At 34.5% G+C, this 17218-nt stretch overlaps 1 protein-coding gene across 1 annotated transcript; it reads left to right on the top strand.

Annotated features, from left to right (window-relative positions):
- The first annotated feature begins 5091 nt into the window (after positions 1-5091).
- Positions 5092-8156, top strand: LOC120346996 (uncharacterized). The gene is made up of 4 exons (XM_039416796.2): positions 5092-5236; positions 6359-6421; positions 6992-7200; positions 7810-8156. The coding sequence occupies exons 1-4, from the start codon at positions 5092-5094 to the stop codon at positions 8005-8007; spliced, it is 615 nt and encodes a 204-aa protein (XP_039272730.2). The 3' UTR covers positions 8008-8156.
- The last annotated feature ends 9062 nt before the right edge of the window (positions 8157-17218 follow it).

The raw sequence follows: 17218 nt of genomic DNA, 5'->3' as shown, positions 1-17218 counted from the left end.
TTACAATCAACAAGTTTTATTACTCACACCTCTGTTTACATTTTATATTTCTTGTGTGCGAATTATAAGGATTGATGATTTTCTTATTATATTTGCTCTGGTATTCTATGAACTATTTGAATGTTATTTTCCACAGAAATTTATTTCTGATTATTTAAGAGTTGAAAAAGCTGAAAAATAATTTGAAATTTCAGTGTGACCTGAACAAAATATATCAGGAAATGTTCGAAATTTATCAAAATGAGATGAATTACATTATTGAATTTTCTTTAAAATAAGCAGGTTTTATGTATGGCCCTTCCCTTTTGTGCTCTCAAAACATGGGAAGAAATTTCATTTTTTCCCTTTTTCTTGTGTGTGAATTCGTGTGATATCTTTGCTCCGGTATTTAATTTTTAGATGTATTTCTGAATCTTATCATTTTTTGGCAAAATATTTCGTCAGAACAAAATATTTTTCACGAACTGAACTGTAACAAATGAAATTCAATAAAAATATTTTGAACTTTCAGTGCAGAAATATTATTTGCTACTTTGTGTGAATAAAATTGTCTTGCAAAACGTTATCGATGTATTTTAAAAACGACAAAGACTAAATTTTTTTCTCGGAAAACTAAGGAATTAGCTTAATCGGAAAATTGGAATTTAAAAACAGTTCTATCCAAATTGACTGAGTAAGAAAAAATTTCCAGGAGTAATCATCGAGCATGTCGAATTGTAGAATAGAAATGTGGGATAGGTTTTATATATTTTTATTCCTGGAAAGAAGAAAGTTGTTAAGACGGCTCAATTATATAGCGAACCACATCTTCTCATTAAATTACCAGTTCATGTCGAGTATGGGATCAGTTTGCCAGTAATTTGTGGTAACAAAAAATCAAGCAAATCACGTCAATTTACTTTGAATAAATGTAGAAAGAGCGAATGGCCATTGCGTGATTTAGCGCAGTCGGAGACGCTTTCTTTGTTATTTATAATTTGATTAGTGCCCGAACTATTTTTGATGTTGAGTATAAGGAGTTATTAATATAGGCGTTATCAAGTACTCGCCCTGGAAGTTTGGCACGCCTCTGAGTGCAACATACATAAACACAAAACAAAAAGAGCAAAGTATTGTTCAGTTTTGAAAAAATACTTTGAATGGCATATTGGTAATTTCATATTAGTGGAAAAATAATTTGATATTGACGAAGACCTGGTGCTGATAGATAGAAGTTTATTTATTAGCCAACAAATCAAACAACGAGCAAAAATAAAAAATAATTCGATAATTTAGAGTCCGGCAGATAAGGGGCCTTCTTGGGTCCAACCTTGTTTTCAAACATAGTTTTTTTTATTTGTTATTATTCATCTTGGGGTCATTACCCATCATTTATACATGGGTGTGGAGTTTTCAGCCTTGAGCAATTTTTTTTACGGCTTGATATTTGTATTAGTGTTTTTCGTCAAATTTGCGCACCATAATGGCGCACAACCTGAACCCTAACCTGGTACACATACTACGTTCCAGTGACCGCCATCTGTGTTCACATAATATTCCCGTGATTCATTATCGGTATTTTTTGAAATATCAGGGGTGAATTTATATGGGAATTATATGACAGCTGAAAACTTATTTTATAAAGATACAGAGATGAACAAATCAGTGCAGAGATCAAATTCGATAAAAACATACAAAAGCGAGATAGATTTCTAATTATTTTTTGTATTGCTATTTCGTTGGCAATGTTTAGAATCTGACGTAAATCTGATGCTAGACATATGCAAGTTTAAAACGAAAAAAACATTTACAGCTCTTGTTTCCTGCCTAATGGTTTAATGTCGTGCAGTGGTAGATGGGCTGTAATGAATTGGAATAAAGTGTTTATGTCGATTAGCTGCTTTTGAATCATGCAATGATTACACACTTGGGGGTTGGAAATAACAGTGATTAATGTTGTGCCATGCAACGTGGCTTTTTCATGATTACCCTCCCTCTCCAGAAAATATGCCGCGTAATATAGGTACTATGATTTCAAATTCTATTGGCTTTGTGATCAAACAATTGCGCGCCATATTATTTCAAACAACATTTTTGAGAGAAAACCTTGTGTGAGAATTATCGCGTCAATTTTATCTCGATTCCCACTTTTTACGACATAAAATTGTTATGGGCGACCTCTCAGTAGGGGTAAATAAGAACGGGAATTGCAATTCAAAATACTATAAATATCTGACATAATCATAATTAAATTTTGCGGAAATATGACCCAACACCTGTCAGGGTTGATAATTTTGAAAACAGTAAAGATAAAAGTTGCAAGTTACTGACTTTCTAAGATATACACGTAGACTTATCCCCGTGATATCTGGTGAAACGAGACTTGAAATTATTCCGCACTACCCTGCCAGGAAGATTTATAAAATACGCTATACTCCAATCTTAGACGCAACAATGGAAATATATCAATAAAATCGCTCAGTGTCGTTGAGATCTATTTTCGTGAATTTCTCTCTCGAAAGATTCATCACATTCTTCTGGCTTACTTGATAATTAGTCGTCATCGTTTATTTTGAAATGAAAATATGAAAAATAATGTCATATCTGGTATACTTTGCGAATTCTGGATTTTACTTACATCTTTGAAAATTTGCATGGTTTACGCTTATCGCGTGATTTATAACTCCAAGAGTCCAAAACCGCAGACTTTTAATGGCGATAAGATGACTCAAAACTTCTCATTAAATCTCAAAACCATTAATTCAACCGTCTGTTTAATACTTTTTTTGGCGCTCCCGAAGTATGTGCACCAAAGTGGCGCACAACCTGAACCCTAACCTCAGGGTGTGCGACATCTTGGTGTACATACTTCTGGAGGTTCCTTTTTTTTATATTTTCCGGCTCGACATTGTCTAATGGTTAGACTCTAACCATTGTCACCCTGGGTCAGGAGGTGGGTATGGAATTTGAACCCCATATATGAAAAAAATTATCATCGTGGAGTTAGCATTGCTGCGTGATTTATCTGTAGTTGTGGGAACTCAAGGCAAGCAATTTAGACATCTGCAAAAAGCCAATGTGAAAAGCCCTTTCTCCCCCGGTTCCTCGATTCATTATCGGTATTTGTAAAAATATCAGGGTTGAATTTATTTGAAAATTGCAAAGAGGTGAATTAGAAAATAAAAGCTGAGAACTTTTGCTATTAAGATATACAAAGATCAAATTCGAGAAAAACAGACAAATACGAGATAGATTTCTGATTATTTTTTGCATTGCTATTTCGTTGGCAATGATTAGAATGTGACGTAAATCTGATGCCAAACATATTCAAGTTCAAAACGGCAAAAATTTGCATTGCTCGTTTCCTGCCTAATGGTTTATTGCCGTGTAGTGATCGATTGAATTTTTTAGATCATAATTATCACGCGATGGACTGTAATAAATTGGAATAAAGTCAAAATAGAGTTTATGTCCTACTGCCAATGCCTTAAAATTACATTTGAAAAAAAATGTTTAAAATTTGGTCATTACTGCAGCCTCATCAGCGTAATGTATATTTTTCAGTAATCGTATCGGTAAAAAATTATATTAGAGCCATACTCTCAATCTTTTTGAAGTTAACTTGTTACCAAATGTACTTCTATGTTGATCGTGCGAATTCGGGTGGAAAACCATCAGTAAATGGTTATTAACCTCATATATTTCAAATGATATGCCCAGTAAAATCAATGAACTTGAGTTTTATAGGGAGGTTTTGACTCATTTTATAACAGCCCTGGTAACAACCTGTTGATTACAGACCGCTTAGAACAAGAGAAGTGCGCCAGGCATCATGAGCTGTGAGAAAAAAGCTTTACTCACTCGCTGGTATTCACTGTTCTATAAATACCGTCACCTTGGGTGTGGCAGTTCATATTTGTCAGAAAATGAACAATTTAGGAGATGTTTTACAGTGTGTCCATAATGTCGAAATTTATCATTTGGTTTTATAATTATAATCTTAATGTCTTTATGGACTTACTGTAAATCATTTTTATTATAAAATTTTATACGTTATATCCTGTTTTAACTTGTCTAATACTGTAGGTTTTTATGTGTAGTAAGCGTTTTTAAAAACGAACTATGCCTTATTTAAAATAATCTAATATATGACAAACGCGAAAAAGATCGAGGATGCAAATATTTCGTATGATTTACTGTTACAGGCAGGGCTGCCATAACGTCCTTATTTTTAGGATTTGTCAATATTTTGAAGGTCTTAGGTCTTGTCTTAGAAAATATTTTTGCCCCCTTTTTCTAAGAAATGTCCTTGTTTTGGACATGTTTCCTTATTTTTGTTTCATTTCAGGAATAACGGTTTTTAGACCGGGCACATAGATTGTTAAAAACCGTCAAAAAACACCAATAACCCTGCTAAAACGCCCAAAATTCGAATGATTGAGTATTTCGAAATGATATTAGAACCTCATTGATTTCTACGCGCATTCGTGACGTAATAGCTGTAAATTAATTTTCACAATGACAAAACAATAGATACTGGCAAAGATCAGTTTGTGTAACTTGAGTCAAAATACTGTAGTGAATCAAAGATTTGCAGTTGACGAGTAGAATTATTTAAAATCTCATAGATTTGATAAGTGTAGCAGTAGCCTACTTATTTACTTTTCTGCCGTTCTGAGCGACTTTCTCCTTCCCAAGCATTTCACATGTGTTAATTTCGACTTAATAACCTAATAACATAGTCGTGAATCAGTGATTCAGACAAAACACAATTATACCAGTAAATTATACTTCAAATTTAGTTATCTCATTATCATGTTTCTCAGATGTCCTCATTTTTGGGTTCATATTGATGGCAGCCCTGGTCATACCGTTATATCGGCCAGGTCAAGCTAATTCGCGAGCACTCGGAGGCTTATTTGTCAGCTGAATGTTTTCACCACCCGATCATAAATTCTGTGAAAATTTTCCGGATTGTAAGCGTTTGCTAACGCCTTTTAAAAATATGCTGAATACATACTCCGGCTTACAATAACACTACTTTTCGCTCACCACGTCCACTAGATATGATTTAATTTTTTTTTTATATGTTAAGAAACTAAACATACGAATATGGGTAAAATAGGCGTAATAGCGTTGCTATGTCTATTGTGCTTGATAGACCATGATCCAGTGATAGCCCAGAGCAAACACAAGATATGCAAGACCGCTGAAGACATCTTTGACGAATCAACCCTACAGGAAATAGTTCAAGCAGGTAAAGCAATAGAAAATGTTCAAGTGTCGATATTTCTTGGTCTGTCACTAGTAGACTTTTGTGTGTCTTTGACAACTTCGATCCCAACAACGTGTTAATGTTTCCTAACTGCACATTTCAATGATCTAACCGAAACTTTCGTCATAATAAAATTGAGAAAAGAAATTTTTAAATTTGCAAATTGAATATTACAATGGATGGCATAGATTTCCTTGTTTATTTCCGTAACAATTACAAATCAGCAATAAGTTAACAATGACATTGGAATTTATGCCGTCGCTCAGATACCTCCTTCGCCTCAAGTGTGGTTGAAAACATTGCCTCTTTTTGGTAGTTTTGCGAGTTATTTGTCAGTTTTTAGTTGTGTTTCCAAAAAATACTTGTAAATCAAATAACTTTATTGTTATTGTATCTTCCGATGACCTTTACTTCAGTTACAATGTTCAAAAAATGATACCATGAATGCTGCGATAGACTAGCCTAAAATGACCTATCTGTATCTATAAGCGGCACGTGGTTTATTGTTAAAAATAGAAGAATAGTTTTGAACACGTAAGCCAGTTTGTAAGCCCCAACTCTTCAAAACAATTTCAAATTCAGCGTTGAAAATTTTGCAATGATAAAGTATAGGGGAAATCTTTCAGGGGTCAAGGGTCGGGGAAACGTCCATAGAATAAAATATGAACGTGGTAAAGTGGAATAACGAGCGGACATTTTTGTTCGCTTCCACAGTTTGTCGCACCGGTCTCTTGATGTTAAATAACACGATAAAACTTATTCATAGTTGACATCACACTATTTCAGTTTTTGTGGAAAAATCTCAACCATGATGCGGGCACACAAATGCGGGCCACGTGTTGGAGACCCCTGTTTTAAAGCAAGCCATTATAGTTTTATTGGAATTCCTAATATGTTGTTTGAAACACCCGAAATTTTTCTGATTCGCCGTTGTGTACCCCGAATAAAACTGTACGGTCATAGAATTCGTTCGAACCCAATATTTACGGCCTCTAGCTTTTATATAGGATATTTGTGATTGCGATTCGGGAATTGATCAATTCGTGTTATAGGCTTATATATATGTCTATGAACTTCATACATATAGTATTCTTAACTGTTCAGGTATGAACAAAATGATGGACATTGTGGAGGAAAGAATTTTAAAGAAACTAAGAAATCAAACAGGTGAGAGCAAAAACTTGCATAAATTTACTTCGTCGTTAAAATATTTTTTGTTTTTAGCAAGATGGATAAAATCCATAGGTATTTCCATTACCTAGATACCACGCATTCTAATTTTAGTTGGACGTGGTTGATATATTTCTGCTCCTTCAGTCAAACAAAGCTATGTAAAATCATCCACTAACTACATAAGGAGCTACGTTTTTATTGAAGAACAGAGATTTTCCTGGTTCAGCATTGTCATTGTAATTTATTGCCTCTTGAGGTTGGGATCGTATTTGAAACGATTTCGTCCAAATCCAATCGGTCAGTATTATCCAGCGCGTATTTCACTGCTATATTTCTTTAGCTTGAATAACTGAGTTTGCATGACCTTGCTTGTAAGAAATGAGATGACGTAAGAGCAAAACTACTAAAGGGCTCACAATCATAAATTTTTGCAAAAAACTACATAAGACAATCAATTCTTGTTAATATAAATCAAATTTATCAATAAAAAATAAAAAGCTTTCCGAAGTAATTGTGTTCTGAATATTTGACTTCAAACTCTGTTGACTCTAATTTATGTTTCAGAATGTGGCGTCGTCTATTATTCTAAATGTTTCCGAGCGATCTTTCATAACAAGAACGACGTCTCATTGAGCGTCGCTAAATCAATTTGTGGAAACAAACTGGCTAACATTTATGACGTCACACACTACAAACTGCTTCAAGATTATTTACGATCAATATTTCCTGCTGGATGGTCAGGGATTGGGGTTCGTACGGGAATGACTTACAAGGTAGGTCGAATCTAAATCATGTTGTTTATGCGACCATACATGAAATTGTTCTAAAATATGGCCGATATTGTTACCGCGTTACCATGTGCTACAGTATTTAATTTTATCTTGAGGTTAAACTAACATGGCTTTAGCACAGGAGATAAGTTCCATTCAAATTGCGTCATTTATAACACTAATTAACTAAATGGAATTTGACCTCCTTACCGGATTTTAAACAATTCGGTTGTCAGCGTACTCCAGTTTCTATCAAAAAATCAACCACAAACTTTCGCCTCCATGTGATGTTTCTGGGTAATTCAACATTTTAATTACAACACCAGTGGGACGCTTCATCTTTGCAGTTCTGATACTAAATAAAAAAAAAACTAATTCAAACTAATTTTGGTTATGTGTCTATTCCATTCAATTCTCATCCACCAACGGTGATCACTGAAGTGTGACTGAGCAGAATATTGATGTTTTAATGTCACGCTTCATTCACCTTCTAACTGGAACCCAAATAAGTTTGTTTTGCCTTTTTTGATCATTACTGGTTTAATCATACTCAACTATATTCTCAAACTTCCATTTTGTATATTTCACAAAATCTCTTCTTTATCTTAACAGAACGGTCAGCTGTATTCAACGACGGGCCAACCTATATCTCTGCCAAAAACGCTTTGGCATCCTGGTCTTCCGATTACCCACGAATCGTATCCAACTGTTATTGTTCTCATCACTCGAAACTCGGAAGGCAAGGAAGGGATTCTTAATGCTCATTCTGACAATAATTTTCTTGGAGCCATCTGTGAAAATGAATTATAACTCTGTTCATTGAATGATCAATAACAAAAAAAAAACTGTAAAATTACACGAGTTCAAAAGTAATTGTTATTCGCCCTAGTAGCTTAATCAAAACTCTCAATTACTAATTTTTACAGTTGAATTTCATTACATTGAAATACAACAACATATGTTATTGTATTTTCGAATATAACCCTGATATAGCCTACAGACGGTGTGTAGAGCACCTATTAATAACATGTTAGAGACGTTCAGTTTAACGGTACTTAAGTTCAGGAGTGTGCAGCCTGCGGTCTACAAGAAGGAATTGTGCGACCCGCGAAATGAGTTTTAAAATCAGTTCAATCTGGTACGAGTGCGAACTACTAGAAAGTCTATGTTAAATAAGGCAGGGCCGGCGGTTTCGCCCAGTTAATTGTACATCCCCGCTTTAGTGAATGAATGCTTATTCATGTCACGAGAATAGAGTTTCATAAAAGCCTGGGGTGTTTCAAATCTTCACTCTGAACTCTCTGCACTTAAACTTGGAAATCCAAAAATCTTTCTGTTTTGACTCCTAGACCGAGCAGAACTGAATCGTATTACCGACCAGGACCTTTCTAGGAGGATGTGTCGAGGAAAGTTTTAGAGCCGTTTTTGACTTAAATAATTTGCGCATAGTTTTCACATTTATTTTGATAAGTGCAAAAGCTCATTTTGTAAATATTCTGATGCCCGTGTCTCCTTAATTTTAGTTGCTATTTATCGATGGATATATTTCCCGTCGTGATCTGAAAGAAATATAAGATATTCAAGTTTGTCAAAATTGAAATCAATTACAGCATTGTCTTTGCTTTACAATGAGCAAGTTTTATTACTCACACCCGTTTTTACATTTTATTTTTTTGTGTGTGAATTATAAGAATTGATGATTTTTTCATTATATTTGCTGTGGTATTTCATGTTTGAATTTTTTTGCATCGCATCATTGAAAAAATTTATTCCTGGTTATTTAATAGTTAGAAAAGCTGAAAAATGATTTGAATTTTATTAGGAAATGTTAGAAATTTATTGAAATCAAAATCAATTACAGTATTGTAATTTCCTCATAATAAGCAAGTTTTTTTTATTTCGTATGTCACCTCTCTCTTTCCCGGGCTTTCAAAACATGACAAAAAAATTCATTTCGTTTGCTTTTCATTTTTCTTGTATGTGAATTAGTGTGATCAACATTTTTTTTATTACCTTTGCTCTGTTATATTATTAGTTAGATGTGGTTCGAAAGTTCAAATTATTTTTCACAAACTGAACTGAAAAAATTGAATTCATAAAAAATAATTTGAAATTTTAATGTATATTCTTATTTGCTACTTTATGTGAATAAAATTGCCATGCAAAACCCTAATACTGCATTTTAAAATGATAGAGACTAAATTTATTTCTCAGAAAACTAAGAAATTGCTTTATTGGAGAATTAGAATTTAAAAACAGTTCCATACAAGTTGTTGAAATAGGACAAAAATTTTCTAGGAGAAATCTCCGAGCATAGCGCAGTGTAGAATAGAAATGCAGGATAGGATTGATATATTTTAATTCCGATGAGAAGGAAAACGGCTTAATCATATATCAGTGATTTGTTTTGAATGCAGGAACTCAATATATAATATAATAGAACTCAGGGAAAATTAAATTTTGACTAGAGCTCCCAGAGAATCAAATTTTGACTCGAACTCATAGAAATCAAATTGTGACTCGAACTCACAGAAAATTAAATTCGACTTCGAACTCATAGTAAATCAAATTGTGACTCGAATTCCCAGTATATAAAGTTTTGGCTCGAACTCCCAAAATATCAAATTTTGACTCAAAGTTCCATAAAATGAAATTTAGACTTGAACTCTCAGAGAATTAAATTTTTACTCAAACTCCAAGAAAATCAAATTTTAATTTCGAACTCATAGAAAATCGATTTTATATTCGAACTCTCGTAAAATCAAATTTTGCCGCGAAGTCTCAGACAATCAAATTTGATTTGAACTCCCAGGAATTCAAATTTGGACTTGTGCAACAAGAAAATTAAATTTTCTTCGAACGACCAGACAAGCAAATTTTTACTCGAACAACCAGACAAGCAAATTTTGACTCGAACTTTCATATTTTTATTTCAAAATAGACGATTTCGCTCAAATATTAAGTGCGCTTACAGGTTAGAATGTGCCGGATATTATGAGAGAGTAAATCACGAAAGCAGATTTCAACGACACTTGGCGATTTTAATGATATATTTCCATTGTTGCGTCTAAGATTGGAGTTGGGGTATTCTAGAAATCTTCCTGACAGTATAGTGCGGAATTATTTCAAGTCTCGTTCCACCAGATATCACGTGGATAAGTCTACATGTAGACCTTAGCAAATCAGTAACTTGCAACTTTTCTATCTTTACTGTTTTCAAAATTGAATTGCAATTCTCGTTTTTATTCACACATGCTATCAAAGGTCTCTCACTACCATTTTAAGTCGTAAAAAGTGGGAATCGGAATAAAATTTGCGCTATAATTCTAACACAAGATCTCCCATAAAAATGTTGTTTGAAACAATATGGCCGCGCCTGCTTGTTTTGTCACAAAGCCAATAATATTTAAAGCATAGTACAAGTATTACGCGGCAATTTTCTTGAGAGGGAGGGTAATCAGGAAAAGCCACGTTGCATAACAAAACAATAATATTCACAGATATTTCCAACTTCTGAGTGTGTGTGATCATAGCCTTATTCAACAGTGAGTAATTGACATAAACACTATTTTGACTTTAATCCAATTCATTACAACCCATCGCGTGATAATTATGATCAAAAATTTAATCGATTACTGCACGACAATAAACCATTAGCCAGGAAACGAGCGCTGCAGTTTTGAACTTGCATCAGATTTACGTCACATTCTAACATTTGCCAACGAAATAGCAAAAAATAATCAAAAATCTATCTCGCTTTTCTCTGTTTTTATCGAATTTGATCTCTGTATATCTTAATAGCAAAATTTCCTAACTTTTATTTTATAATTCGCCTCTTTGCAATTTTCAAATAAATTCACTCCTGCTATTTCTACAAATTCCGATATTGAATCGAGGAACCTGTACCTCTTTGGAAAAGGGCATTCCACATTGGCATTCTGCAAATGTCTAAATTGATTGCGTGGATTTTCTATAGCAATGGTTACTACAGTTATAGTCTAACCACATCTTCGTTGCACTTAATGCTCACTTATTTATTTGGGCCGTCTGTTGGGCTTTTCTCGCATAAAAACTTCGATAAAATTTAGATTTCTACCGAACATACTATTTTAATTTATTTTCTAGATGACTTGAAGATATATTTGAATTTATTATTTTAACCCAATTTGTTTCTGAGTGAATGTAAATAATATTGAATTATTTGTGCTATTGTTTATTCAAATATGCATTCCAACTTCATGTAATTTTGGGAAATTGAAAAAAATGCTTCAAACTTCATATAATGACTTAAAACAGGGATGTGCAACCTGTGGCCCGAGGGCCAGATGCGACCAACGTAGAAAAATTGTACAGCCCGCGGAGAAGTGCCAATTTTGAATGTTGTGCGGCCCGCGAAACGAGTTTTTAATTTGGTACGTGCGAGTAATTTCAATCCCATGCGTTGCGAAGCTTTTACCTGAATCCAGTATCTATGCCTATAATGTTACAATGCCCTAACAGCTTGTGGGAATAGTCATAGCCAAGTTTATTTTTCCCATCCAGTAAAAAATAACATACGAAATTGGCAAAAAATAAAATTAAACACACATTTACTAGGAAAGAGAAGCAGCGGGGACCAAGATTAGATATCGAGCAGCGACACCCAAGGTCCAACGCAAGTGATAAGATCATAAACCAAAATATTTTTTGACTGCAGCTAATAGAAAGCATATGTTGAATAAAAGTGCGGCCCTTGGTTTACCCAGTTGGGTGTATCTGCCCCCCGGTATAAAAGGTTGCACACCCCTGTCTTAAATTATAATAAGACATTGTCACTAGATATTTGTCAGGGCTCGGAAAACAGTTGAGACTTCTTTAATGGAAGGTTTTAAATAATTAAAATCAGGATTTTTGATATTTAATATCGAACTTGCTACATTTCGGAGATGATTTTGTTTTATCAGGATCAGATTTGCTTTATATATATTTATAGTTTTTAAAATTTGTACCATAAAACACAATTATGCTATTGTATCGATCCTCAATAATGTTTCATCGGAGTTTTGCTCAACCAAAAAGTATGTTAGAAACCACTAGGTTTGGTCCTAGCAACGATTATCTGGACACTTGCTATCGCGGCGTTGCAGAAAAACGCTTCAGAAGTATGTGTACCCATATAGAGGGACCGTGTTTCCACGAAAATAATACCTGACCTGAATTTTAAAATTGATTTTAATATAAGCCTTGAAAATCTCGTACTTCTCTACTTTGTAATTTTGGTTTTTGATAAATGAAAATATAAGACATCCCCCGAAAATAAGCCCTCGTGTTATTTTTCGAAAGAAAATTTAAACGAGAATATCGGTCAGAGACCGAAGACTTGTGGATCGAAAGTTAGGGGATCCCCCAAAACAGCGCTCTTACTCCATAGTGACACCTTGTGTCCCATCACTAATTAATTAATAACTCGCTAACTATACTACATAATTCATCCAAAATCAATAGGCTTCTGGTACGACATACTTGCTTTCGTGAGATATCGCGTGCATCTAACAGACAGACAGACAAACAAACAGACAGACAAATACCTATCAACATACTTACCGATTAAAATTGATAAGTAACAATTAAAATCGATAAGTAATTAGACCCAGTCTTATTTTAAGGGAAACGCGGTAATTGTTTTCGTTTACATCAAGTTGTATAAATGGACTGAAACTTATGGGCAAGGGGGTATTTACTTGGCTAAAACAGACAGTCTCCGAACTCGTAATGGACCTTTCCTCGACCTTTGACCCCGGAAAATTCTCCCTATCATTTATCATTGCAAAATTGTCAAGGCTATTTTAAGAGTGCTTTTGCGAGTTGGCGTCTGTAAAATGGGGTATGTGTTTCAAACCATCATTATGATTCATCGCATACAACAATCTGTTTTTTAAAAGTACCGGTAAAGAATTTCAGGCTAGTCTATCACAGCCTAATTTTTATTACTGCAATTAAATTGAAACTCCTAGAAAGACAGAGTGATCATTGAATTATCTGATTTTTATTTAAGTTCCCAAAACACAACTGAAAACTAACGAATAGAGTTCAAAAACGCGAAAACGAGGTAATGTTTACAATCACGCTTGAAAATCTGTCTGAGTGAGAAAAGTGTCTGAGCGGATGCGAAAAGGGGGCATTGTTACGTCACATTTTGCATCTTGCTGATTGGCCAATGTCACGAAGTAAACAAGGAAGTCCATGCTCGGGGAAAGGTCCATAGAACTGGAATAAGGAAAATCGGATTAAAATTATTGCCTAACCCATACACATACTATGGGAGTACCAAAAAATACCTAATAAAAAAGACCAACAAAAATCGCCGCGATAGAAAGTTTACAGATAAACACGGTATCGCTACTAGGACATTGCTACGGGTTTATACCGTCGACCAATCATGGGAGAATTTGATTTACTGCTATATAGTTTCATAGTCAGATGTCTACATATCCTATTAGGCTATTACAAATATCATATTATTTTCGACACGTTAATAATGTATTATAATATAAGGACGAGTCGTTGAGCCGGTTGGAATATGACCGAGGTTTCAACTTCATAAAAACGGCATTTGAATATGATACCAAACGCACAACGATCATAATCGTCGTTGCGAAAATGTTAATCCGATAACAGCAGTACGTATTTTACAAATTGACAACACAATAATTCGCATAATTAGTTTATAGCTAGTCATAGACGTAGAGCAGTAGCCCGGGACAACGCCAGGGTAATTCTGTATATTAGAGTGATGTATCGGGGAAGGCGTGGGGGTTAGAAGCGCTTTTGAATTCTAAAAAAGATATTTTTTTGTATCATACATATCAATTTATTGTAGCTTAAAACGCATTTTAGACAATCAAGACAATTTATAACTTGTTATTTTAAAACACGGCGAGATGTATATCCCAAATTCCACATTTTTGCAGTTATATTTTCCGTAAATCTTCATTCAACAGTATTTAATTGAGTCATTGGCAATAAAGTAATCTGTGTGTTCGACAAATCTAAAGAAGCACAGCAAAACGTTGAACAAGATATTGCATAAGGAATAGAATTCTATCATATCTCCATTAATGCTAAATACGAATTTAGGAACTTTTGTACAAAGCCTCCATCACTAATGCGAAAATGTGAGATTTGAGAAAAACAACCCGCCATGTTCTAATTAAACTAACAATTCATTAATTATTGAGTTAGGAATGATTTGAAAAATTGAATTCCCAGCGCAATCTGCATTTCCCAAATCCTAACTAGATAATTGATAACTTTCTTTTTTTGAGCGTTAGCTGCGGGTGCTTTTTACAATATATCCCGAATTTATCATACACAAACATTGCCTCGTATTCTATCGAATAAAAAAAAAATTTTTTCCCGAACTAGCTAATTATAAAAAAAGTAAAAAGTATGAAAATAGAAGATAATGTTACTTTATTTCAAGTCGTGCAGTTGTGGAACAAAACGGAATATTCCTTGTTGAACGACACAAACAAATTTAATGAATACAGCAATTTTGAGCTCATTTGCTACAGTATAATCAGAGCTGTGTATTTGGTTGTTTTTGTACATTTGCTCATTGCAATGATTAGATTTAACAGAAGAATGAAAAGAAGATTCAGAAACCCTGAAGACGTAGACTGGGGGAGATATATGCGATATTGTATCATCACGGCTATTGCAGTGCAATTTGCAGCTTGTGTTGGGACTTTTAACGTTCTATTATTCAACCATTTTCGCTTACAATATTGTACCACCGGAAAAATAATTGTGACGTGTTCGATCGCTATCGGTCACACATTTTTATTTTTGTCACTATGGTGTCGCCAACAAATGATTTATACTAATCCATCTCTGCAAAGTCTAACAAATCGCACAACTAGACTGTTGAGCAAGTTTCTTTTATTTTATATCATAGCAATGCCCATCATATTAACAACCTTTCATTTGATTACATCTAAATTTTACATCTGTCAGAAAGAATTAATAGTTTGGCCTTATATATTGACAAGTATACATAGAGTAACTACTGAGTGTCTTTTGCTAGGCATGTTCTATTTTCCTTTAGCGAGGCATAAAAGACATAATGAACGGGAGTCCGGTAGTTTCAGTTCTCTTTTTTACGTCACACCTCTTATTCGAAGATCGTTTTATACCTCGCTAGCTTTTGTTATTATTCAAATATCTTTTTCATTTTTTTCAGTATTAATATCTAGATACAGTTGGTATGATATCGGTACTGCGATGTTACTTTTTAATACGATTAATATCATTGCGGCAATATTTTCATTCAAGGAATGGAGAGAAATCCTAATTCCATGTAAAGTGAAAGATACATTACAAAATGCGAATCCGGCGAATAATATCCAATTATCTGTTATTTCAAATAACGGATAACAATCAGATCATATTAGGATATGATAGGATTTACATATATATACCGGGGAAAAGGAAACCTGATATCTACCATTACAAGCAGTCATGCTTACCTGCTTCGTTCATTCCATGTTCTGTATAAAGCGGTCAGTTCCACATGACATTTAATCCTACCATGATCTTGTGGGATACCGTTTATTCATTGTTCGTGTCCTTTCCAATTTTACAATTCCAGTGTGCTAAACTTTGAATCCAGCACCCAGGCATTGGAAGCAGTAACAGACTTTCTTCGTACAAATTTCTTCTTACCATAAAGGTCAAATTATTTATTACTACTACCGTTGTATGCATATTATACAACCGGTATGCTTCCTGTTTGTGAAACTCAGTTTTACTGAGACTCTGCATCATACACAATCAATGTACAATGTTCTATATACGACCACAGTCGCCTCACAATGGTACCATTGTGATTTACCTCAACACAGCTGTTGCCATGGCTACTTAGATCGTTGGTGCACGGAGACGTTTTTTTTTTGTTACTGTTGGTGAAACGCAAGATTTTTTTCAAAATAACATATACAGTTCGACTTTTTGTTATCATTTCCTTGTTAGACTTGCTTATGGGTGCCGCTGCTCGATTAGTTTCAATCAAATTTAGTTTCTCGTGGCTCCCCTCACCCTGAAATGCTTTAATTATTTATTGCAATTTCTACATCAAGTGTGTTTTCAGTAAGGTGAGAAAATAAACTACTAATTACTGATAATATGACTTAATCATATAGCGAACCCCGCCTTTAGTCCTGTTACCAGTTCATGTCAGGTATAGAATTAGTTTCCAGTTATTTGTTTCCCAGGTGTATGGACATGATGGCGAAGGAGGCCGTAACAGACCAGCGATGACACTGACCCTACGGCGACGAGGACTCCAGCAATCCTCTCGCACATGATCATCCCCGCATGGGATTCAATCCTGCAAACTCACCCTGGGTAAGCAGAGGTGCGCTGGCGAGCGTATTCCTAACGCTTAGCACGATGCGCCACACCGCCGAGTCACACGATCGCATCTGCGATTTGGAATATTGTATTACACAAGAATTGTGCTAAAATGGCCTGATTATCGAGTATATTTCTTCTAACTTAATGACAGGCCAAACATTGGATATTTTGTACAAAGCCCACGCCACTAAAGCAAAAATGTGAGATTTGAGAAAAACACATCCGTCACGTTTTAAATAACAAATTAGTAATAATGCAGTCAGGGTTCGGATTAGGGATGGTTTAGATTTCTAGCGCGATTTGCATTCCTAACCCTCACTCCTAACTGTGTATTATTCAAGGGCTTGAATCCAAGTAACACAGGCTTCAATTGCTCACAGAATATATTACATTGCATGAAAGTAAATGGGAATACAACATACGTCCGATGCTCACATAGATTAGTTCTAGAATGTTCTATCACATGGCCTAAACTAGATCACTAGATGTCCTCATATTATTACGTCAAAGACCAAATATAAGACATAGAATATAACAGTATATCATGGACATTACAAACTGGATAATTACTAATTTTCTTATTTTGAGCGTTGGTTGGAGTGTTAGTTTTGGCGGGGGCTTTGTACAA

This window comes from Styela clava, chromosome 11 (assembly GCF_964204865.1).
Source record: "Styela clava chromosome 11, kaStyClav1.hap1.2, whole genome shotgun sequence".
Lineage (NCBI taxonomy): Eukaryota > Metazoa > Chordata > Ascidiacea > Stolidobranchia > Styelidae > Styela > Styela clava.
Note: the sequence above shows the minus strand (reverse complement) of the source record. Positions and strands in the feature narration are given on the sequence as shown.